The sequence below is a fragment of the Osmia bicornis genome, chromosome 7 (assembly GCF_907164935.1).
Source record: "Osmia bicornis bicornis chromosome 7, iOsmBic2.1, whole genome shotgun sequence".
Taxonomy (NCBI): Eukaryota; Metazoa; Arthropoda; class Insecta; order Hymenoptera; family Megachilidae; genus Osmia; species Osmia bicornis.
In genome coordinates, this window is record NC_060222.1 from 1,475,061 (window position 1) to 1,502,088 (window position 27,028).

At 36.0% G+C, this 27,028-nt stretch overlaps 1 protein-coding gene across 9 annotated transcripts in view; it reads right to left on the reverse strand.

Annotated features, from left to right (window-relative positions):
- Positions 1-27,028, reverse strand: part of LOC114881587 (peripheral plasma membrane protein CASK) — a 140,871-nt gene that overhangs the window by 91,743 nt on the left and 22,100 nt on the right. For all 9 annotated transcript variants that reach the window (XM_029198493.2, XM_046286577.1, XM_029198487.2 and 6 more), the window contains 5 exons: positions 23,568-23,743; positions 22,922-23,044; positions 21,883-22,072; positions 21,448-21,569; positions 19,749-19,928 (listed from right to left, as the gene is read on the reverse strand). In XM_029198493.2, coding sequence (XP_029054326.1) covers positions 19,749-19,928; positions 21,448-21,569; positions 21,883-22,072; positions 22,922-23,044; positions 23,568-23,743 — 791 coding nt within the window. The remainder of the gene's footprint in view (positions 1-19,748; positions 19,929-21,447; positions 21,570-21,882; positions 22,073-22,921; positions 23,045-23,567; positions 23,744-27,028) is intronic.

Below are 27,028 nucleotides of genomic sequence, written 5' to 3' on the forward strand. Positions count from 1 at the left end.
ATTAAGAGAAACACAGTTACTGTTAACAGGATTATTGAAAGAAATTAGGAAACAAAGTAGCTCTTCGACACTTAAAAAAAAAAGAAAAAGAGTATTGTTTTACTAATATAATCTACTAATCGTAAAACGATTTACAATGCTATGTGTAAAAGTATTCGACCGTAAGGGGGATTTACAAAGTACGTAAGAAAGAACCCCAGGAAGTAAGTTAACTATGTTACAAAGAAGGGAAAGAAGTTTTTCCTACAAATGGAGATTTTTGCTGTCGGGAAAAACGGATGGTTTCCCTCGGTGGTGAGATAATTTTCACCATGCTATGCGATAAAAAAAAATCTTGCAAACAAAACTTTTGTGAAACTCTAATTTAACACTTTCGTGAACTCGTTACTTTTTCAATCGTTGGTAAACCAGCAGGCTTAATGAAATCATCTAATCAATGGTAATTCAATAATGAAAAATAAATAAAAAAGGGATTAAAAAGTGAAATTAAAAGGAAGAAACAGTTACCAGATTGTAAATAAAATCGAGATTACTACCTTTTGTGCATAATCTAACATACGTACAAGATAACGAAAAGAATCATTTAATCGCATATTATACGATATTCTATATGTCGAGGGATTGTTTGGAATCGAGTGGTCAACATTAATTTCCCTCGAGAGTAGTAAAGTTACCTTTTTAAAACGAAGTTATATACTTAAACGATATGGAAGAATATACAAATTGTATCACCCTTGATATTGTATAATCAGATTACAACATTCCAGTATCAAAACGCTGTGATTTTGTGCAGATGTCATTGAATTTTTTTTTTTATATTAAAAGTGACTTCTTATAAAAAATAACCACGGTGACCATTCGGTCAATTTTGCTTTCCAGATATAATTATAATAAATCAGATTAATATTGAAATATAGAAACTTGAAATTTTTAAAATTAAAAATACAAAAACTTACCCTCTATGGCAACGAGTAATGGATTGTAACACGGCTGTAGGAAGTAATTAAATCACTTACCTGAAACATAAATTATACAAAAACAATTAAGCCAGGTGTCATAAAAACTAAACCCCCTGAACAAAACCCAAATTCATAGTAGTTAATTTTTTTTTCAAAGAAACTACCCCTTATTCGCCTCCTATTCACCTTCTAATGATTAGTTAAATAACGAATTTGAAATTACATATAATTATTATTCAATTGTAACCAACATTGAATAACATAATACAATTCTTACAAGGAAATAATATTACATATCCACCCCATCTGTGACTGATAAGTAACGTTTCACACGTGACAAGTATCCTAAGAATATTCCAAAAATATCAGAACATATTTCTTATTCGAGTCAATATATCATTGAAAACTACATTACTATTTTATTCAAACGTGTCAGATAAATCTTGCATTGAATAAAACCATCGACGCGAATATGGAACCATCCTTTCTGAGGCTCTTATTCCTTTTAATGTTTCTCAGTTGGATTGGTATATACTATCGAAGTCCCGCAAAAGGATTCGTCTCGAACAAAGCTAATTTTACGGAGTAGAAAGCCGGATAACGATACGACACACCCGACCAAAGGGACTTAAGGTCTATTTGATATTCAAGGACAGCACTGTATCGCGTTTTGATATTCGTTACGCGAACTTACCCCCTTGGTTATAGCGTTTCGACGACTGCTACGTAAGCCATCCTTGACATACTGTATTCATGTGAGCTGCACCGATCTGTGCATGACTACAAATTTCAAGGGGTCTCAAATAGTTCTCCATTACGTCTACCTTCGAGAAGGAACCCCAGCATTAAATGATAATGATTTTGTATCAAATCATGTCACCTGAATTTCTAATGAAGATAAGTATTTCCTTTATCACCGATTTCTTGAAAATTTTATAAAATTTTCAAACAACTAAAATAGTATTTATTATGTATGTACCATAAGTGTTTGCCATTTTACGCCATCGAATGGTGCGAGTAATCACGTAATTTGAACAATTTTGCTTCACCGTGATCCATTAATGCTCGTATGCTCAAATATCAAAGGATCAATAACTGAAAACATCATTTTGTGTACACAACGATCATTACGGTCAATTTACATTTCACGCGGAAGGTTGTACGTCAATATTCCCTCAAATCAATGTCTGTAATCTAATCTAGCTCGAATTGTATTTTATATTTGCGATACAATGCTGGTACTTTTAATTAATTTTTACCCGCATGGCAGCGGTCAGATGTGCTGAATTCCACCTCCACCCCCGCGCCTCAATAAAAATATTACTGTTATTATTGTTTTCTTTTTCTGTCATTATGAGGGAAGCTGGATATCTGTTACAGGGTTTGATTATTATTGTTTTTATTATTATTACTACTGTTACAATCGACGCATTGCTTATTACTTTTTTTATGATTATTATTAGTATTATTGCCATTATTATAACAATCTTTGTAACCACCCTGTATATATGGGGTCCCTTTCGTTGTGGGGTCAAAAAAAATATTCAAGTGAACTCATGTTCAATACGTGATCAAGCATCATAAACGAGTTCGTCGTTTACAATAAATAATATAATTACCGAAGGTAACTAACATCGCATTTTTACTCGCGCCAGTTCGAAAGCAAGGTAAACATTACGACCGATAAAACAGCTTCAATAATTCGACTAGGTCTACTAATCGATTCCGGGAAATTGTATTTTATCCACTCTAACGGTTCCCTCGTTATCGCGGTATAAACGCGATAGCGTGCTCCAAAGTAAGCATAATGCAAATAATAATACAATATAGAGGAAGCTTCTCGGTGCTGTTTTTCTTTTTTTTTTCTTTTTTTCTACATCGCACCGTGAATCGGATTTTCAGCTGACCCAGTTTCACCCTGCCGTCCGAAGCTCGAGAGGGAAAACTGCGAAAAATTCGAAACATTGCGCGTTTACTGTATGCATTTTGCATTTACTCTGATCGAAACTTTTCCTTGATAAAGGGATGTCGCAGAAATGGTCCTTTTTTCTTCTTAATTAAAAGAACACCTTAACGAAGCTGCATTTATGACGCCATCGTATAACTGTACTTTCTTTTTTATAATTGTTATATCAAACAGAAAATTACGAGAAAAACAGTAACTGCGGAGGGTAACAGATAACGAGCAACAATAATGATACTGGACAACAATTGCAAAACAACTCATGAAATACTGGGAACTCTCGTTAATGAAGGTGGATGTTTTTACTGAATATTTTAGTTCGTAGTATGATAAATTTCGTTAGTAATAATATTAAAGGAGAACCATACCTTGTTTTTAGAGCTACAAAATGATCTGGACTTATTAGGATAATGAAGAATACCTACTTTTATACTACCTGCTTATTCACTTATATAATTACCTAATGTGGCAACTAATGTGGCAAGAAGAAGAAGCAAACAGCTAACAAATATACAGATCCAATCAAATAGAAATGCATTTACTAAAAAATAAAAAGATCTGAAGTGATCATAAATGAGAAGAGAAACTGTTCTAAACGCCATCTGTCGTCGACCAAGGGCAATCAACTGGAGCTGCAGCTGCAATTGCAGCTGAAGCTCTCATCTTTAAAGATACGATGCAAATTGTGTTTTTGTAGCTTCCCTCAGCAAACGATTTAATTAATCGAATCGAAGTATACATACATGCTCGTCAATATTCATCTGTTGAAAACTGGTTATGTATCTATTAATCTATCAATCTTTTAGAATTATCACATTAGAAGCAAATAAAAATTAACAATTTTTTACTAAATAAAATACAGTACAATAGAAAAGTGAAATAGTTGGCTAAAATTAGAAAATGAAGTAATGATGAAAAATTAGAAAATTTCGCAATAAGGGAAACGTTCATCGTCTTCTTATATTATATCTAAAACAATGATTAATGTTTTTTATTGAAAATTCCAACACTACTTTTAGGTGAATTCAATGCTTTTTTAATGATGACGAAAGGGCACACTTCACTAACTAGACGACGGATAATGGTACGATAAAAAAGAGATCGGTCAATCGTAAACTGCATTGTTCAGTGGTGCAAGTCAACGATTGGTGAGACGCATGTTTTATGGTTCCTCTGGTTCCCATCATCTCGTAGGACGAATGGTCCAGAACGGTACGAGGGCTGGTTGTGCTTTTTGTTGTGTTAAAGCGAGCATAGTGATCACGATCCCTATTGTACAACGAAACAATGGCGTTCGTGTATACTGTTCTTCTGTATTTTATTTGTTAACAGAGAATGAGACCTTCTTGCACATTGCGATTAAATATTCTTACGAATAAATTTCCTATGTCTTTGTCATAACTTATTTTATGAATTTACTCTCAATTTAGAAGATATTTACAAAAAAAAAATAATAAAAAATAAAATAGAGAAATAGAAAAATTGTTACAAATCCTATGTATAATTTTCAAATGTATTTTATAAAATGCATATTCATAGAGCGAATGCCGAAATTCTTTCCTAAAATAGTTTGTCTTGTTTCTATGTATCTCTGTTGCCTTCCAGAAGGTTTGCACAGTTTTATTTTCATTAATGATTCATAGGTGTCTGCTGGTGTGGTTTACACCACGGTCCTTCGACCCTCCACAATAAGCCATTGTGAAATATGTTTATTAAATGCAACCATATATAATGGGTATACGGTAGCATGGTTCCTGCACACTTTTAATTGTGAGTAATAAGGGCATGTAAATATTATGCAGTAACTCTAGCTCGGTTAAGATATATTAATTTAGACTAACATCTTTCATAACGACCATTCTGTAACGTTTTAACAAGTATATTTATGTACTCAAGTATGAACGATTAGTAGAAGTATTAATCACTTGCAAGTGGAACAATTTTTTAAATAAACTATTCCATATTATGATGAAAAGAAAAAATTTCAGAATTTTAAATTTATATTAAAGACCATTAATTAAATAATAAAAATCAGTGAAATTTTGGACAGAAATTCTCCACCATTTTCCCGATTCAACCCAGAAAACCAACTACTTTCCTCCATACCCTTGAACACAATCGAACTGGAATCAATTAAAACTTCCCCGAAGGGTTGGCAAGAAACGAAACTCCCCGAAACTTAACCTGAAAATCCAATAACCGAACGTCGTAAAAGACAATTCTCATCATACTAAATTACCTTGACATTCTGACGACGGTATTCCTTGGTGTGAGCAAGGTAATACTTGTACACGTGGGAAGGTAACGACTTCTTCGTTTCCTCTCCGATCCACCTATGAGGTGTCTCTAATCCGGGCGGTTTCGGTACGCGGGTACCCGGTGAACGTTGACCGAGAGAACCACCCGGTGAACCTAATCTAGCCGCGCTAACCGACTTGCTAAGATGATGTCCGGATGACGAACTGGGCGGTGGATGCGTGTGGTAATATGGATTGGTGGGCGGTCGTCTATCGATAATGTCCACGTGCCTGCGTGGCGATGGCGTCTCTGCTGACCGCTGGTATCTCGGTCGTTCATCTTGTTGCTCCTTTTGTTCAGGAAAAGATGGACGCGCAAAGGGCGGGGGGTGTCGCACGGTGCACTGCTGCAGCGTTAGTACCGGCCTCTGACACACCCTGCACGGTGGATAGACCTGCGGGTTCCACGAGTGGTAGCAGCATCCCGGCGACCTGGAGCCAAGCGGATCCCTGGTCGCAGGGTGGTTCATGACGAACTTCACATCGCATCAAGAACCGTGCCTTTCCTCTTTCATTGATCACCCTTTGTATCGCCTTCTGACCGTTCGTCTCGCTACATTGTCATACGATGCCGATCATCTCTTCTTCGCATACACTATCACTTACATCATGAGACTAAACACTGTTACACTGATTCTCATTTAACAGTAAGTTCGTTAAACTAAACTTTGACCACTGGAGATTCTGTGTATTGGGTTTAGGATTTTGTTAGGACTTTTGTTATCCTCGCCTCGATGAATAGAGGTTTTGTCAGTATAATCCTCTGAAAGGTTAACTCCAGATTAAAAGGGAAAAGTTTGGCCAAGTATCGAAGCTGCCAAGTATCCGTTAGAGGTTTCATCATTTCTGCTATCCGTCTCAATTCCGAACATCATAAGTTAATAAAGTAATGGCATGGCAACTTTTAATTCCCTTCGAAGGTTAGCCATGAAGAAAACCTAGCACCAGTCTAGTGGCAGGGAAGCATAAACGAAGATGATCTTGCATTCATACTCCTAAAATTTCAATAATATCCTCCCCCTCAATTTAAAAAATGATTGCATAATTTTCATCCCCCGTTTGATACTACATCAACAAGCTTTGCATAAACAGAGACGTGGTACGTTTTTAAAGGTGGATTAGAGAAACCCAACAGAATTTCGTCATGGTAAAAACGTGCAAGACTACAGTCTTTGCAATTGAAGTTCTTACCGAAGGAAAAGAGGGATCGACGTAAAGAGGGGAAGCTGTGCGTGGCAATGAATATAAAATAGCATACTGCAGCAGAAGATGTCTTCTCTGCTGATGCTCATAGGACGTACTATGTACCAGTGCTCTTCTAGAAATTTAAAAATTTCAAAGGAGCACTACTCTACCCGACCTTCTGTTCTTTTTGGAAGCAAATCAGGTACGCTACGAATCGCTTGAAGGAGCTCCATCGGTAGACTGAAATCGTTTTCGAAAGGACATGATTTCCAGGGTATGACGACGATGTCGATCAATTTTTGATAGGAAAATAGAACATCAAAGGGAGAAACGAAATTAATCACGTGTATAGCGAAAATGTATTCAGGTCAATTTATTGCCTATAAATATTTCATGCTGCGAGCAATTTAAAAAATGACTAAAATAAAGTTTTAGCTTAAACTGTCTATGATTTCATAGTTTTCTCTGTGACAAACTCTATACTGACAATCAAAAATTTTTCCAAAACATTAGGTAAGAATATTACATCCTTCTCCCAATGGAACGATAACGACCTAAAAGACAATTTCACTCCCATTTCCATGGAAAACAAGCGGTCTACGAACTAGAACAAAGAAATGAAAAAACGTGGCAAACGTAAATGAAAAGACGCCCAGAGGTCTGGCACCGTGGTTACAGATGTATCTAATATATATTCCGAAACGTTTTCTGATCTCCCGACAACCGAGGTATTTTCTGTTTGCGTAAGCTTTCCAGTTGGCCGACGTCGACGCTGAATTTCGGGCAATACGCCATAAAACCGCCAACATGCACTAAGCGTTCTCGTCTGGAAGCCATCGTCTTTAACCTAAGACTCAAACTTCCCATCGTCGTACATTTTTCTTAACCCTCTTTCCATGCGTCCGCATATACTTCTGCATTTCCATTCCCTTAAACTCTTATTCTACAAGCAGTCTCGCCACCCTCTCGCAAGGAGTCAGCCGGGGGTGTAACTTCGATCCGCATGTTCCTGAGAGGATTGGCACTATTTCAAAAGCATTCGCTTTTCCTTTTCATCTTCGTCTTTCTGAGAAGACGAACGCCTGACTGCGCCAAGATAACCATGGAAATGCGAAATAATTATAGAAATACAGGGACGAGATATTACGTTGTCGTTATAGAGCAAAAACTTGAAAAGCTTTCTTTCCTTTTCTTTTTGTTTGGAAAAGATATATTGGGTGTACAAATTAAATCTTTTAGTTTCATTAAAGATTAATTAATTTATTATTCAATTTATATGAAACACTTAATATCTTGAATGAGTGCCCGATATCCGACATGATAAAGCTATCTACGTTAGAAAAATATCTGGCACTGGTTCAAAAATAATTTTAATCCAAACTTGACCCAGACGAGGTCGCTAACTGATCCTATTATTGACGGGCAAATGGGAAAGCTTACTGTACCATTAAAATATGTTACTCGTGTAAAATCGTCCGTCCGTGTGTAGTACAATTGTCCTATATCTGTATTCAAGCTAATCCATTGAAAACATGCTTCCTATCTTATCCAGAGTATTGACACAAGCTCTTATAAGCAAAATAAAATAAAATGAATTTTTTCTGTTGATAAATAATATCAATAGGGTAAAAAAATAAAAGCTTTTTTAAAATAATCTGATCTGTACAAGAAATCACATAAAAATTCATATTTAGCACTTAATTCATTATAAATTCAAAATTATGATAACAGCTAAAATAATTGATCAAATGCCATTGCTAATAAAGATACCTGTTCCTGTCTCTAATAATTTATTAGCTGATTGAAAAAAAAATGTAAATTTTATATCCAATTTTCAATTATTCCAGGAATATTGGTAATGATGAGTCTCAATAGGAAGAAGAGAGTCTTCCTCCGAAGACAATGCAAAACCGATGAAAGGAAAAATCCTCATTCGGTATTGTCAGCGGCGCGAGGAATGACGACAAGGGAAGAACGTGCATGTATACCGGCTGCAAGTGTGCTAAATCAAAAACAGTATCACGCTGGGAAAGTTAGGGGAGCGAGATGAACACGGAATGAGCGCGTTTTCATGCTTGAACGCAAACAAAGAGGCTCGATGACAAAACGTGCATAGTATGAATGCTTGCCCGTAGGAAACACAAGAACTACTAATATCACCGAATTCCCCGAGGGCACTGATCACGTGATCCGAAGGAATCTTAAATTCCCCAACGAATCTATGATCAGCTGAAGAAACTATATTCTATACAAATCAATCGATAGAAGGCTATTCGTACTAAAGTATTTGATACCCTTCGAGTTAGCATATTGGCCGCCATACTGACTTTAAATAAGCAATAATTTCTTATTAGATACCACTAAATTGTAATTGGGTAAGGATTATCTATCATTTCCAAACCGACACTGATCCTACCTCTAGAAGGACCATATGGGTCAGCCTATCAACTTGAATAATATCCAATGCTGTTTATTAGGCAATTAGAAGACACACAATTGAACCGCCCATTTGCCAAATCAATTACATCAAAAAAAAAAGTAAAGTAATTTTCCACATCACGTTACATGGTCGAAACACGTACATTCATAAAATAAGATCATAGATACATCCACTGATTTAGAGAGGTAGAGAAAAATGTTGGTGTATCGAGTCCTCTTAAAAATTCGGTCGAAACAGCAGCTTAAGCGCAGAGAAATACCGGCCTCATTATGCATTCAGAACCGCAATTTCCTGGCTAAGCAGTCTCATTCTTCTTGTTTACTGCCAGACCCGACTGCTAATTGATTTTTGCAGGCCACTGTGGCCGAGAAATTGTAAGGAAACGCGCGAACACGCGTTGAAATATGCGCGTTTCAACTGGGAACAATCGTAAAAGATCCTTGGTTCTTTGGATTCTCGGTATCGTTAATTAATAATGTATAATTCTGGGAATATCTAACAGTCCGCGATTGTAATAAACAATTATTTGATTAAACATAGTAGTGCACTAAAAAAATTAATTAATATAATATAATTATCGTCATAAATGATCCATTATGAAAGCATAAATTTGAAAATAATCAATAACTCTAATCAGTTTACATTATGCCCCTCGGTTATGACTATGCAAATTACCAATTATTAAAATATATTAACATAAAACAGATACAGCTATAATTTTCAATAATAATTAATTTTCAAATCTCCAATTATATTCCCATGTTTTTCATTGCTTATAAATTTTACCATATTCCAAATTGAATTTGAAGCGATTCTCTGAAATATTTAATTTCGTATTTTTGAGTTAAACCATTTATAAGGGGAGAAAAAATAATGGTCTCAGATTCTGTCAGGACAATTTTCAAGTCTCGTCGACCACGATTTGGCTGGCACGAAAAAACATTTCTACCTAAGTATCTTATGTACTATGTAATGTTTCGCGAAATGATAAAACCCTATCTAACGGCGTCGTTTCTTATTTCCTTCCACGCTGCTAGTAATTTCGAGGCAGACAGTGAATAATAAAAAAAACACCCGCCTCTTTTCTTTAAATCCATTCTACTCTCTGGCAGTCTGGTTCTTGCTGCTATTCACTTTACTTACATTTTAAAGAAAAAGGAAATCTTTCACGGTTGCACTTTTACGAATTTCATTAAAATGGAGGAATTAACTACTAGTCGTTTGCAGGATTACATTCCAGACTGAATGAAATAATTAGAACAGAAATATAATATTATCATTTACATTGATGACTCTGTTATACATATAAATCAACTGTAGAATAAAAACAATGTTTCTAAAAAAGAAGGGAATATTCGAAAACGAAAATCCTTTCGAAGAAAGAAACAATTGCACAATTATTATTTTAAAAATCCTTCAATTGTTACATGCCATTTAAAACTACCCGTCTTTGTTTCTATCCTCATTGAACGACCCTCACAGCTTCCTTTGTTTCACGAAATCAAGCTCGGTCCATATCGGGGATGATGACTTTCCTAAATGTCAAAGTTCACGGATCGCATCACGAAGTTTCACTCATTGAGCCAAACTTTTTGCCTCTGTTGGCAGCGTTAAGATAGCAAGCGTCGAGGATACGAAACGAAAAGATCAAACGAGGAGAGAAAAAAAAAAAAAAAATAGAAAAATAAGAAAATTGTAAGGAACGTATGGAATAGAATCAGGCAGTTAAGTTTGGCTAGCAGTTTAAAAGAGAGAAGGTAGATTCTGTAAGACGAGTCGTACCGTTCGCCTCACCCTCCGACAACTTCGCCGAACCGACAACCCGACGACCCGTCGCTCCAAATCCCGCTCGATCCTCCCCCCACTCTCAAAAATCTAACCACCCTCTTCCACCCCAACCCTCTGTCTTTCCATGCACCCCCGCCCGCCCCTTCAGCTTGCCTGTACAAAATTCAATCAATGCGCTAACGCGCAGGTCTCCTACGACTGTACAGACTTGGCTGCCTTACAATCCCCTCTTTTTTTCCTCTTCTTTTTCTTTTTCTTTTTTACAAAATCAACATGCTCTCGTCGCGCAAAGATTCAACAAAGCAGATCTTCATAGCTAGGTACGGAATGTTTGTACTGGTTTGATGCAAATTATTTGTTGTATTTGCTGACTACTACTCGTCAGGTGAATTTACGTACTACCACTCGAGAAGCGACGGTAGAAAGGGATAATTGATTTGTTACATTGACAGAGTGTTGTAAAAGCAATTTGAAATATTTACTATTTAAAAAATAATACTTCAGAACATTGTTGCAGAAATTTTCAAAAAATAGGAAACTGCCAATAGGTATTCAAACTCCCATGATTCATTTTATTATGGAGTTTAGAGGTTCTAATAATTGTTACAAAATTTTCAATTAACAGCCTCTCAATTAGAAACTTCCACTTCAATTTGAAAATCAGTAAGAATAGTGTATTCAACTACACAAATTGAATGTAAGGAACATCAACGAAGAGTTTTTTCAGCTAAACTCCCACACGAACGCATTGAACTGTTACGCGAAATGAGCTTGAAAGGAACAGTTCTGTATAGAGCAATGCCATAGAAATAGTAAAAAAAGTTCATTCTCATTGAATTACGAGCCGAAAGCTTCGAGTAACCAGCACTGAACCTACATTGTAACGTGCCAAATCGCCATCGACTATACATTAATTTTGCAACAAGTAAAAAATCAGCTACTATCGGATATACGATTGCAGTATAGTGAAATTTATTGAATCAACCGCAGGAATTAGGGGGTCACGTATAAATGAGAATCGATGAAATTTACGCGTGTGTGTTTTGCCAAAATTGTAATTGGGGTTAACACGATAACTCAGAATTTGTGGAGCAGCGAACTTCTGCGTAACCGGTGCCAAATTAATAAAGGATCGATTCCTGACATTACCCTAATAAAGTATAGGCTTCAAAACACATCTTTACTTAAATATATATATATATACATATAGGGTGTTGTGCAGAACCTGATACAAGCAACAAGATGGTTATTCCGCTTGAGAAAATATTTAGGTCAAGAACATACATAAAATTTCTTTGGACGCATTTTTATTTTTAGTTTAATATTTCATGAATAATAACAATTCTAGCCAAAACCCCTTTCGAAATATAACAAAAACTGATGTGAATCTAAACTTAAAATTGAGTCGAGAGTATCAATACTTCCATCAAAACGGTATTCAATTGAATTTTGCTACCTTTGCGGTTAGTCCGTTCAATCAACTCGATTCCCAGGTGGAAGATACCGAGAAACTACCGAATAACACATCAACAGAAAGCCGTAGCGAAACATAAAATTGATAGAGAAAAGGTATGTAGCTAGATATACTCAGCAACTGGTTTTCATAATACATACATACTATTCTTCCCCACGACACTTGTTGAATCTAGACTTATTTAATCAACAATTTTTCTTTTTATAACGGTATAAAACTATGTTAAATATGATTTAGTGTCATATACAAATAAATTATAAAAAATCGCAGATATATTGTTCAATTTTCTTCGTTAATTTAAAAAGAGTGAAGCGTGGGTGTTTAAATCGGCGCGATTCAAGGAGAAACACACAAATCCCTGGAGCATTCTCTCTCACTGTTCAACGAATCCTCCGAAGGATTATTGATTGCAGCGATATCCGATCCGATGAAAGCTAAGACATTGGTAGAGGCATTTCGAGATACAAGACGATTGTGTAAGAAATCGTTCGATATATCTGACGTTTCGGCTTCCGTATCCGGCTTTTCACGAGGCCAACTTCTTAACAGCTGAGTCAGATATCTGTACGATACGAGGTATGAGTCGTTCACGGACCTAACTTCGGAGGCAAAGATCAGATGATAAAAAAGAACCACTTCTAGGTGGTAAGATGAACTGATTATGACGAGGATAGGGTCTGGCATGAAATATGGTAGCAATCAAACGAATCTACGAAGGCGATAGCAGAACGTGGTTAAGTTCCTCGAGGAAACCGCAAAATTATCGACTTTCAGTCTATCAAGATTAAATTTATTAGCGTTCAACGAGTGCTAACGGAATATCGATAGAATTCGTTCGTATATCGACGAGAAAAACCAATCTCGTTTCAACTGCCTACGCTATTCCACTTCTGTTAATGAAATACCACGGCGTGAGACACGAAAATTTGATGGAGTTTAATGTTTCGTGAAACAAATAGAAATATGTGTTAATATAGAGGGATGATGATACCCTAGTTTTTCCTACGGAAAATGGCAATATAGAGGAGGCAGGAATTTTCAAAATATTAATTTTGACGATATTAGCATTAAAAGTGATGAGGGGAAAAAAATAATGATTCTGAATTTTTCCCGCGTAAACGTTTACTGTCATTCTCTCTAGAAATGTTTATGAGGAAGGGTGGGAACGTGGGAGATCAGCATTTTTTCAAAATAAACCATTTTCCCAAAAGTATTAAAATAATGAATTAATTATTTACAAAGTTCTACCAATTTGCAATCATGTCCTTGCAAATTTCGAAAATTACCATAATCAACATACTAAGTAACATGTCCTTTGTAACTAATCCTAAATGACCTAGATGTATAATTAATCCATAATTAATCATTAAAATGTCTATCAAATATCCTGAGAAAATTACAAAAATGAATGTAAGCGACTAAAAGATTGGTCAGAAACCCTAGTAAGTCAAGGTCTTTTGAGAACGATCACGTTCCTAAAATACTACCCTATCCATTAATGTGTCCCCTGTCTAATCAGCCGTTTCTGTTTTCATCCGGACCAGCCAATATTTGCTACACGGTATACTGTAAACGGCACTCGAGGATATTGCGAAGTAACATTACTCTTTTATGCTTCTTTGTGACCATCGGGTTAAGCTTGCACAAGAAGCGTGTATCTATTCATGACGAAGACATTCGACGCTTTTTTGCACGCGGTGACTGGCCGAGATCAACGCCCTTGAATACCACACAAGATTCTTCCACACCACCTACATTTTCCAGAATTCAAAAAACCTTCGATTCGTTGAATTCCTATTTCCAACTTACGAAGAACTCTTCAAAAGTACCATTTACAAAAAGCTCCCATAAACGTAAAAATAAACATTTAATCGTGACATAAAGAACAAGGTAACAAGGTCGTAAACAAGTGTATCTCATCCAATGATCTCCAAGAGTAGTTACGAAAAAGATAAAGACAAATTTGTTCGGAGGGATGAAGATGTTAACAGAGAAACAGAGTGAATCGCGTGGAAACATCTACCGCCATCAATCATAATCTGACCGTCCATGAAGCACGTTCGAAGCGGTGTCGGAAAACTGGTGAATGGAGGGATAGAACGTGGATGGGTGTTTTTTTTTCAGATAGGGTCACTGGGGTATCCTTCCAAGATCCATGTCCCGCGAGTTGAACGCACTAGCATACCGAACCACCGTACACCAACGCCGCGATAATTGAACGAACACACGGTCCCGTTTCACGGAGGGGTGACACAGTGTTCAGCTACGCAGAAGTGTGCCACCCTCGCGAGAGGTCGTGACGAGCTGAACTGGACTACCGGCTGTTTACAGACGGTGCGATAGAACGTAGCCAGAGATCAGTGGTTCTTTATTCCAGCAGCCTTTTGAATGCCGTTTCACGAGCCGAGGCATAAGGTGTCTCCGGTTAGTCACGAAACAATCACCAAACGATAATCACCTCCACGTGTTCCGGCAACGCGATCGACCCCAAGGGACGCGCAAACGTCAACGAGACCGTGGATTAAAGGGGTAACGGAACGCGTCGCTCGCGATCTACGTTCTGCGACATACTAGCTTTCCCAAACGCCCAACATCACCCCTGGCCGGCTCTCCTACTCCCTCTACGCGACCACCCCCACTGCTACCCCTAGCTGCTGCTATCCATCCCTCTTTACCTCCCGCAGCCAAAGCGCGGCACGACGAACAACACCCCCGTCGAAGCGACGCGACGTTTTCGCAGTACCGCCAACACCAGCTGCTCTCGATTGCTCCGCACCGGTGCTGCCCGACAGTTTGCCCTAGTGGCAGTGGTCTTATTGCTTATAGCAATATTATATAAAAGAAGGTAACGTGTAGTGGGTACCGGTGGATGTTTTCTACTTATGTTGAGAAACTGAGCTGAGAAGAGTAGGAGGTATACAAATATTAATTACTATGTTCGAAAGGAGATAATAAACGATGTTAACATTTCTATAAACGTGACTATAGAATATAGGGAAGCTGAAGGAGCTGAGGTGTGAACGAAGAGTGTTTAGGAGCGAACGATCAGACTGTGTGATTGAGGGCAATGATCGCAGGGTGAACGTGACCAAGTGACTTTTAAGAATAATTGCATGTTTTATGGTAAGGAAAGGAAAGAACAACTGCGGATGTTAATGTATCGTATCGTAGAATATGAGAAATGGAAGTAATGTTAATTTAAAGACCTCGGAGACACGAATCCATAATTTAAAGGAAAAAGTTATTAGAGCATAGTATACGAAATTACATTATTATTTTAATTTCAGTTAATATAATATCATCCAACGCTTCATTAAAAATACATAATATTCTAATAAATATTAACCGAAATAATTTTATTAAATTGCTCTAAAATTTATCAAAATAACACGTTCCACCTACCTGCCTACCATTGAGCAATTAATTCTATCGTACATGCTCTAAATCATACTCTAATTCATTGATCACTCGATTCCTTTAATAGCTCTTATTTCAAAGGATAAATCAACTCTGCTACGGCGTAAAATCGAATCCAACATTAACGAATATTATTTCCTTCGACGTTGAAAATTATTCTGAGATCGTGAATATTCCATCAGCACAGCTGTACACATTTACCCGAGCAAAAAAACTGAGGAGTCGTTGCAATAATAAAACCACGTTTCCTCGTTTTGATTCTGGTTAAAACGGATTAAAATGCAAGAAGAGTACACGTCAGAATTGCGAATTATCTACCCTATTCGTGGTGTCAGCAACTTGTGTATTCCTGAAGAAGACTGCGTGCTAAGAATACGATTATCCGAATGACCGAAACACCCGACTATTTCTACTTTCTTAAAAGGGTATTTTCAAGTAAATAACAGTAAATTGCTAGTTTTACTGTCATAAGTTTCATTAACGTGAAAATTAGAGAACACATTTGCATTAATATTGGATTCGTTTGACATTTCAACGTTGGATCGCATTTTCATTAACTTCGTTAATTGAATTTCATGTCAAAAGATGAGTTAAAATTTGATGAAATAAATATCTATAAAGGTGTTTTACTGTATCGATCTCCTAAACTTAGACAAACTTCACTTACAAAGGGTGAACTTTTCTGTCTAACAAATTCCACGATAGCAATTCGCGATCTGTCGATTCAATAGCCGCGAATGTAACTGATCGATTGCAAACACTATTGAACATTCAGAACACGTCTGACGCAACAGTTAGAGAACTGTTGACAAACATTTTCTTTAAAGTATCGCTTTCAGAAGCGGCAAGTTAGCAAACTGTTGCCTAGCTGCTGGCGAACCATTCGATGATGCGATATTAAGCAACCGTGTTGTTCGTGTGCTCTGATCCCTGAACGCGTATACGCTCTAACGATAATTAAACGCGTGTTAAATGAAACAACCGGAACCGTTAATTAAATGGAGTTCAAGAGAATTTCTGGCGATTTACGTAATTAACTTTGCTATTTAATCGATTAAGCGTTTTAGTACTTGTTTAACAGACCGATAGACTTGCTTACCCTATAATATAAGAAACTTACTCTTCAACAAAACAATGCTTTCACCTGTTCACCTTTCTGAATTCTACAATTCATTCCGTGGATTTAAGAAATTTTTTTCTATTCATAATGATTTCGGAAATTGATCAGAGATCAGTGTACAATATGGAACTAAGCGGCTTTGGAAATTAAGGTGAAATTGATGAATCGGCTGGTATTGTCACATATCATAGGTCATCAAATTCGTTTTAGAACCAGCTATGTCAAAAACGTTATAAAGTGACAGGAAATTAAACAAGTTCTATCCACGATATTTTATCCTGTCTCTATAAATAAGAATTATACGAGTGGCCTGGTTTGAGTGCCAGATTTTGCATGCGTAACGTGAAATCAATATGACAATGAGATTGAAACATTTTCAACTAAAAGTGAAGAGATTTTTAAGAAAAATCATATAATTATATATTCGTTTCAAAAGAAAAATGTATTGAAAATTTATATATACGTATATATATACGTTCTTTGTAGAAGAAGGTTTAAGAAAACGGTAGATTCTACCAGAGACACGCGAGAAACGAATTTCTACCTAATTTGATTGTTTTTTTGACCATCGTCAGTTTATGAACCTACATTCGCTTTTTCAGCCACAAAACCGTGCTTAAACTCGTATCGTGACCCTTGAATGGTTGAACGATAGTTGCATTTGGTTGCTGCAACTGCAGTTGCAGTCTGTACGCTTTCAAACTCTAACGAGGAGCACTAATACGGCCCTGGCAAGGATCCATCGTGCTTTCTAACATGAATTCTCCTATCTAAGAAGGATGGGGTGACCTCTTTGAGCAGAGCAAAAACTAAAATAAATATTGTTGAAACGTTTTCACCCTAATTTTGGCTCCTTTTTAAACTTTATCAATGTGAAATTTATTGAAACAATATTGTCAAAGGACAACATCATTACTAGATAAGAAGATAAATAAAATTTTTAATTAATAAAGTTTAAAAGGGAATCACAATCAGACTCGAAATGTTACAATCATATTAATTTTGATTTTCCTCTTGTAAGAAGAAGGTAACTCGTTTTTCTTAGACAGTGACTTTATGCAAGAGGAAAGTTGAGGAACATTCTTGATTACATGAATTCCTTACGGTGATCGATCTACATAGATGCTAGATTCTGAAGGAAATTAAACATTCTACGTGCAAACTACTTCAAGACGACACGAGAATTTGAAACACTAATTATAATCATAATCTGACAAGGGTAATTTAATTAACATGCGTCTATCTCAAAAACTTACAAGAAATTTCATTTTCATGAAAGAAAATGTTTTTCATTTTAGTTACGAAATTATGTGTTGCAAACTCGAAAATAATTTATTTCTTGATGTTATAATTATAAAACTGGAGCAACGTTGTTGATGAAAGAATTTAAAAAATAGTTTGTTTTATGACGAGAATTATTCATTTTAATGAAAGAATGAAAATAATGTTTCTAACGATGGGATAGTGAAAATAATAATATTCTAGATGCCATTTTCATTTATTTAAAATTCAAAATATTTGCTGAAATATATTGTAATCATCTAGACTGCTATCAGATGATCCAAATTAAATTAAAATTCATGTAATCAAAAGAGAAGAGAAGAAAATAAACATCGAGAAGCACTAAATCTACATATTCATTGCTATCAAAACAATACCAAAAAACCTAGAATGTTACCGCAGGAAAAATACCGACATCCCCTTATTTTCACCCAGGGAATAATATATGATCCTTACAATAATTAAAGTGGGCCATCGTATCGATTTCCCGAATACAGAGTGGAATACCGAATTTCTGGTAAAGCCGTAGGCTGATTACACGTTTAATCAACGTTAAACCGATTCAGAATCGGACACCGTAATTTCAACAGATAGACACAGACATAAAAATAATGAACGTCCTACCATCGCGAATGCATATGATAATTAGTAAGTCAGTTACCAAAATGCATAGATCAGTTCGGCTATCAGAAGTGATTCTTTCCACGGTAACATCCTTCCTCCAGTTTATCTTCACCTTCTCTTTCTTCTTTCTCCGGTATTTGTCCCGCTCTTTCGAACCAACTTTTCCCCCCTTTATGTGTTCCTCTCGCTACAGCTACGGGATTTTTAAATGAGAATTTTAACGATCGACCTACATTTCTGCGCCCTATTTACAGTATATCGCAAGCAATGTCAAACACCCGCGGTAAATATACGACCACCAACCACGACGAATGCCACGACGAAAAGAAAGAAGTGATGTGATTTCGATCGGCATGCCTCGTAGATAACATCGCTTCTGTGAAAGTCGTACACAGAGAAAACGTGTTGAAATTTTTGAGGGAAAATCTCTGTGCTTTTCGTTCACTACTGGTCCATACGATATTGGACGATTTACTATGTTTACTGTATATAAAATTCCCTGGGATATAAATATATATATATACAAGATGTCCTAGACAAATTATAACTTATGGCTTTTCCATGGTAAAAAATAAAAAAAATTCCATTAAACATAATTCCCCCGTATTTTGATAAATGATTTTTTAAGGTCATTATTTAAATTAAGTGTTATTTTATATTTTATAAAATTGGTAAGCGAAAAAGAATCCTTTTTGCTCTGTTTCATAATTTGATATGATATTGAAGGATCGTGTAGATTTTTAAACGTGTAAGTATTGAAGCACGTTTTAAAGATTTTCGAAGCCGCTGCGACCCTCAATGTGAAGAAGGGTTGAACAGAGTTCAATGGAGCATTACTTGATGCATGTGTCGGTTTCCAAGTGGAGGCGTTTTAAAGATTTCAAGGTCATTTTCATATATTCTTTTCAAGGTACAATGTCTCAAAAATTAACAATTTGGTAGATATATTCAAATTTTTGAAATATTCCACAACTTATGGATTTATAAATAACGCCTCAACTTCTGGATCCAATACTTGCATTATATAATGCTGCATTTAACATTATTTCACTTTGTCTCATGAAATTATTATCTATCTACTTTTTGCTGTTAAAAATCGACGTTCCAATTATTAAAATAGTTTCTTATTTCTTTTTAATTTAACCTTACATATGGCGGCTCAATCAATCGATAATACCAAAAAACAATTTAAAAACTCACCCTCATATGCGGCTGGACCAGAAGTTCATGGAGCTCCCGAAGATCCGCCCTGTCGATGTTTCTTATTGCTGAATGTTCAATCTCTCTCAAAAGTTCTTCAACTTCCCGTGCTCGTTGAACCGCATCCGTTTGTGGTGCTCGACATGGTGTTGGAACACGAGTCGAAATTCTGTCATAAAGCTGAATAAAAATAACAATTGTAAACAGCAAACCTAACCTTCTGTTTGTAGTTATAAAATACGCCTTCTTGGAATTCAGTTCCCAAAATAATATTTTCGATAACATTAATAAACTATTTACAAATCTGAATATAATTCTTTTATCGTAATTCTAAACTTATATAATTTATATAAACGCAATTCTAACTTATATAAATTATATGAAAATGAAATATTGTACATTTATCTCCTACCCATGCTCCAGTCACAAAACTAATTTCTAAAATTTATGTTTATTGCAGGTTAGATTACTTAGCATACGCTGTAATTATATTCCTTCATGAATTTAATGTCTATAAATATTTTAAATGTAAAATACCTGAGAAATTCAGGATAATTCTCTTAATTCTTGATAAAATAACACTTATTTCACGTCTCATCACTATGCCTACTACTTACATACGTAGTAATCGTATTCCCGGCGAAACACGTTAGTTCACCTTAGTACCTTTAGATGTCCCATCACGTCATAGGACAACGAACATATATTGCGTGGCACGAAGCCATTGTTTACGTTACCGACATAAGAAAGGGACTAAACCAACGGAAGGCTAACTAGCTCGTATTTATATACGAAAAGAAATTTACTCACCAAAAGGCCTGCTATTTCAAGGAGATCGCAGGCCAGCTCGGCCTCACCGATGAACATTAACTGACAAAGGCGCATCTTCGTTTAAGACGCACCCGTCATATCTGAAACACGTGGGTTATTCGAGCCCACGTGACACACGCACACAGAAGAGGTACACATCTACATGTCTAAAGTCGCGATTTTACAATTCACGATTCTGTATAGCATTTTGTTTACCAGACTAGCTCGTCAGCCATATTGATAAACGGGGGTCGAGCGCTTGCGCCCTTTTCCCGGCTAAAATGAGGGCGCGTACCTCTTCCCTCGGGATACAAGTGTGATAAGAAACAGTGTGCGAGGCGAGCATGGGGAAAAACAAGGCCTTGAAGAGCAGAGAAACCGACAGTAGCGCCACGGATGGAATCGTGTCGGTAACTAATGTCTTTATCGGTGTATTTACCGGGTACGGTAAATACTGTAACTAGTGTCGGTAAGATCAGATAATAAATAAATAGTTGAAAATATTAATAAAAATCGAATAGGGAAACGAAATTGTACAATGTTAATGTATCGGTCTAAATTAAGGTAGAAATTAAAAATTAATCTACTGAATTATCTACTGATTGTTACATTTCCGGCATGTACCGTCTGTTCGAAAAGTAATTTCCATTAGGAAATGGTAATTTGAAATTAAGCCTAATTATATTGGAATAAAGAAATTAGGTAATACCAAATTCCTCTTATAAATGAATGGAAATGTGCAAAGAATTAAGATTTAATTGCTATATATTAAATTGGGAACTGCATTTGAAGTACTGTTTTATATGATCAAAAATGCTTCTAAATATTTTGCTAAGACTCTGAAAATAGTACTTGAACAAGTTTCCATTGCATTTCAAAATATTCATACCTCTAAAACTGCTCGAAGACGATAATCATCCACCGCATTCAATATCTCTACACGCGTCAGTCTTCCACTTTCTTGAAGTACTTCAATATCATCCAGAGAGTCTAAAATTTCAGCTACAGCACCTAAGAAACAATTTTAGCTTCAAATATCATGATACATTACTAATAAATAATACATGTTCACTTTTTAATTTATATTACTGTATTAACCACGATCTAATTAATAAGTACAATTACTAAAATAAAATAAATTTGCACATTACAATAAGTAAAAGAATATTAAAATTAAAAATGATGAATTTTACTAATCATTAACATCTAATAATTATTTTCAAAATTAATTATAATGCTTTATAAAGGCAAAAACTTAATTGGAATTTTGTCTAGAGTGTTGGAATTTGATTTTTTAAATCTTGTTACTAAAATAAAATAATACCTGTAATTGTGACTTCATCGTCTCCAATCTCGAAAAAGCTATCGCCATTAACTTCCGAATAAGGTGCGTGCCATTTTGTCGACGAAACAGACACTTTTACAGATTCCTTCAGTTTTCGTCTTGCATTGAATTTCTTAAGTTCTTCTATAGTTTCGGCTAAATGTATTCGGGCCACGCCCTTATCCCGATCCTATAAATGCAATAAAATCTGTTCAGGGATCAGTCCCCTTCAATTCTACCCTTACAGACTATCGAATAAAATCCTATGATTCACCCCTGACAAATTGTCAATGAAAAAATAATATTACACAAATATAATTAATTTTCCTTAACGTTGCCAATGTTTCCTTAACTTGCCAGAAAATTATGTCAAAAATGTTGAACTACCAGAAACTACATCAATTTTCACCAAATGAAAAAGGGAGGACCATTATTTATACTTCCGCGAAGTTCTATGGGGTGTAACGAATGTGCAGACACATTCAAAAAAAGCTGTAACTAGCACAAAGAATAATATACATCGTCACAGTTATTTTCATTAACCGGTGGAACTTTGCCCCTGCTATAACGATCGATAGCCCAGTTGCACGTGTATTGCATCGATATATGGGGTGATTCCAAGCTCCGCTACCTTAGGTCACTGGCTAACTGTCCTACCATATAGGTGTATTCTCACTTTATTACACCATATGCCGTGCACATGCGCACGCACATTCATCCGATATAATAACAGAAAACGAGGCCATTTATCGAAAACCTGATACGATATAAAAAGAAGCAGATACGCCCGTAGCATCCGCTAAAGAGAAGTTGCTAACGCGAACGCTCGAACATGTGGTATAGCGAACCTAACGTTCGTTTTTTCGAACTAAACGAGAAATTTAAGAAATTTCATTTCTTAAGAAATGAAACTTGAAAATTACAATTTTGTCTAATGTACTTCTATTTATATTACAAGTTCAACCTAAATTCGTAGATGAACTTCAGGGAACGAACTTCGAACCTAACTTTAAACTAAGTTCAACGAGGTAGAACTTACTCTAAGCCATTTATGGTTAAGGACTTCTTGAATGGTAATCCTGTGATTCACGTCTGTAGTAAGCATCCTTTGTATGAGATCCTTCGCTGGTTCACTGATTGAGTCCCAAGGCGGTGTTTCCATCTGCAAATGTCACAAATCCTTTTTTTATAATTACCTTATCGTTAAAGTGTACAAACAAGTTAAGTATATTAGAACATCGTTATCTTTTCATGCGTCTCATTAAAAGATAGAGATCTTTTGTCGGGTTTGTAATAATTAGCTCTGATTTGCTAGAGATTAGTGTACCTCATTAGTGAGTTGTGCTCGAGTTGAACCTATTAATTCTGTGACATTTATTCGTTCTGGATTTTTTAAATGAATTCGACAGCAAAACCTGACAGCATTAACTTAGATTTGTACAGTACCGGGCAAGGTAGGCTTGTTTAGGGAAAATGATGATATAGGGAAAAGGGAGCCTATTACTTAGTACTGGGAAGGCTACTTTGGCCAATACTGTACAGTAGGCTTCTCTAGGGAAAATAACGATATAGAGAAAAGAAACCCTATTACACAGTGCTGCGTCAGAGTAGAATCACAAGGTGTGTATAATCAATTTGACAGTTAATTTGTTAAATAAAAAATACGATGTCACGCGAACGTCTACCTGCACTCTTCCTCTGCAAATTGCATCTCGTAGTCTATCTCGAGAGCCGACGAACGGAAGTGTACCAGTTAGTAGGACGTGTAGCAACACTCCGGCTGACCAGACGTCACCAGGCTTCCCGTACTGTTTGCGCTGGATCACTTCCGGCGCCATGAAGTGCGGGCATCCAACACGACCTGCACGACCAAGAATGCCATCAGATACAGGTTTAAAACAGCCTATGCATTCAGCAAACTACAAGCGAGCCAGTCGGTGATTGCTTCGGAAGTTCGCAGTCGATCGTTACATTCCACGAAACTTTCAGAACGATCTCTGAAATTCCCCATTAACTTTCAAATCCTTAATATTCCCAACAAACTTTTTAACCTCTGCCGTTCGTGACGACGTTACTTTCCAGCGAATTTTATGCTTCCAGCGATAAATTTTACCTCTTTTTTTATTAATACATTCAGTGCTCCATAAATGGTATGGTTGGTATAAAATTTCAAACAGCTCAAAGATCCATGAAGATTATTTAATATTACCTGTTGCACTGAAAGTATTAATTTAGAGAGATTCGAGGAAATATTTGTTTATTAATGTTAGATCAATTAGATCGACTGGACCGGCTGAGTATGTGTGATGCGAACAAAGTGTGTGGTACATTCATATGAAACATTCAAGTGAAGAAAGAACGCATTGACGCACAGAATATTCGCAAATGATCGCGTGCTAATTGAATATAGAAACACTGAAACAATAATTTAGGGCTTGCATAAATGGACCAGGAAGCTGCGGGTCGGGTGATAAAAACGAACGCACATGGAGAATATACGAACAAAAGGGGATGCGTTTGTCAAGGGCCAGAAAGCGGAAATTGCGGAAATGCATAAAATATCTTTGATGTGAATATTAAATATTAGCATCGTTTTATCTACGGTAGTGTCCAAACAGAATTTCTAATTACCACTCTAGCTGAAAATTCAAAGGTAAGAAGTTTCATAAAGAGAATTAGATGCAGAGTGAATATGTTTGAGCAGCCACGATTGATTTTCATTCAGTAATTTTATATTCAGTTTAAATAATTTCTGAAATTTCATGCAGAAAGGAGGTAATTGGATTTCTGTTTGACTAATTATTTAATTATTTGATACATAAAAAAAGATGAATATATTATTTATTAAAATATAGATGATATAAATATTTTACTTTGATGAAAATTATATTTCTAAGAGCGAAACAAAAAGCAATGGTGTCCATGTTGCGTAAGAAAGACCGAATTCCAAGTGTTCGCACCCTATAGACCCCAAAATGCATGAATTTGGGTCAAAATTATCATACACATGTACTATAAAATACGTATTGCATAAAATATGAGAAACGTGTAAGAAAAATAGATCGTGCTAGGTATGAATTTTCTTGTAGCAAGTGGTGAAAAGAAAAGACATATGATAAGATGAAAATGAAAATACAGAGCTTAATTTCTTATAAAAAGGGTCGAAGAACTGTCAAACTCATATAACAGTTAACAGTAAATAGTATAAAAATATTGTGCAAGGCTTAAGACATGCACAGTGTTGATAACAAAACAGTGCTTCGTTATAATTCTGTGATAATTAAAAATCACACGATAAGTTTGCATTGGGAATCTTCATTGGCGTAACTAGCTTCATTAATATTCTCTAAATATTTTTTCAAGAAGTAGTGCAAATTAGTTCAGTATCTCTTAAATTGATTAAATAACACCGTGTAAGGTAATAAATTTATCAAGTGCAACAGCTAAAAGTGAAGTTTTACGACCACTTTGGATCCTTTTCATGACATACAAATAGTGAATTAAGGAAACGACCGCTCTGAATTGACTCGACGTCGTACTAATATTGCTTCAGAAGAGTCTATAATTTTTAAGAGAATTATTTCAGCACACAATAAAGTTTTATTGCAAACGAAAGCTGTTTTCAAGGCAATTTTACATGAAATCACTTTAAACGTGCTTTCACGACGAAATCAAGAACAATTGTTCTTTGTTCCATTTTAACTTGTACTAAAACAATTATGATTTAATTGCAGTCCATTATGAAATTATTTCTTTTATCGTTTACAAAGCACCGATATTTATGTATTTTTTATTCCATACATTTAGCGATAACGGTAATGAATAATTAAAAAATGTTAATTATCGTGTTAGTTAATACAAGGTTCCGATAAAGGTGATATACACTGTGACCATAGCCATAATTTATTACAGGGCAATTTAAAAATGGAATAGTAATAAACATACAATAGCAATCACTTTGTATCTGTGTATAAAAATTATACGATCACTATTCGCATATACCAGATATTTTTAAACACTTATCAGGGATACTGATGATGTAAGGTACGACAATCCGCCACAGATAAGAAATGATAAGACAAACACAAAGGCATACAGATAGGCAGACACATAGAGACAGGCTAGTCTACCGCTACGAACAATGACGACACAAACAAGCCCAACAATCGGGCAACTTTCGAACGAAATCAGACCAAACAAGAAAAAACATTGAAGGGTTTGTTAATCACAATTTGAGAATCTGATTTAAAGATAAATGAACTACCTCAATATTTATACTTTCTAAATGAACCATCGTTCCTAATATATATTTCACCACAAATCATTAAAAATACATCCAGGAAGCCAAACAATAAAATCACCTCGTAACGAACCCTTCAATCATCGAACCCCTAAAACGATGAAGCAACACTCGATTCATTCGTATGCTACAAATAAACGAGACACGTCGACGAAGGGGTACAATACCAAAGTACACCAAAGAAACAAGAACAAAAAAAAAAGAAAAAAAAGAAAAAGAAAAGTAACGAAAAGACAAATGGGTCTCTCTGTATTATTCTCGAAATATTAGGCAACTCGACGACACAACGTGTATCTGTCACTAGGCGAGGCCGCATAACGAAGTTACAGGAACAAACTACCGCACGTAGGTCAAGTGGAGTGTCTACGCAGACAGTACGTGTTGTTCTGAAGCTGACACAGTTGAACGACACGGGGGTAGAACGACATCGCCGGTATCATTGCCGTCTGGAACAACCACGTTCGTTCGATCGATCGAACCGATAGTTAGAAGGCAAACGAAAATACGTGTCGATGGAACTGTCAATAAAACGTGTCGTAAAACCTTTTGCTACCGTATGACGTGTACTAAATGCCATTCTATGTTATCCGGAAAGACGGCTAACGATTTTCGAAAGGAATTGAAAGAAAAAAAAAAAGAAGGGATATTTTTTTTCTCTCTCGTGTCTACCCCCGATACTCGTTAATATGCGGATGTGGCAGGCATACGAGTACCGATATTCTCCTCCGTATCGCTCACTAGCGAATCCTCGGCGTCGGTCAGGTCCTCGAAAGGGAAATTGCAGCTCGGAGACGTCAGCCCTATCGAAAGAACACAGACAAATAGGACAGGGATCGTTATCGACGG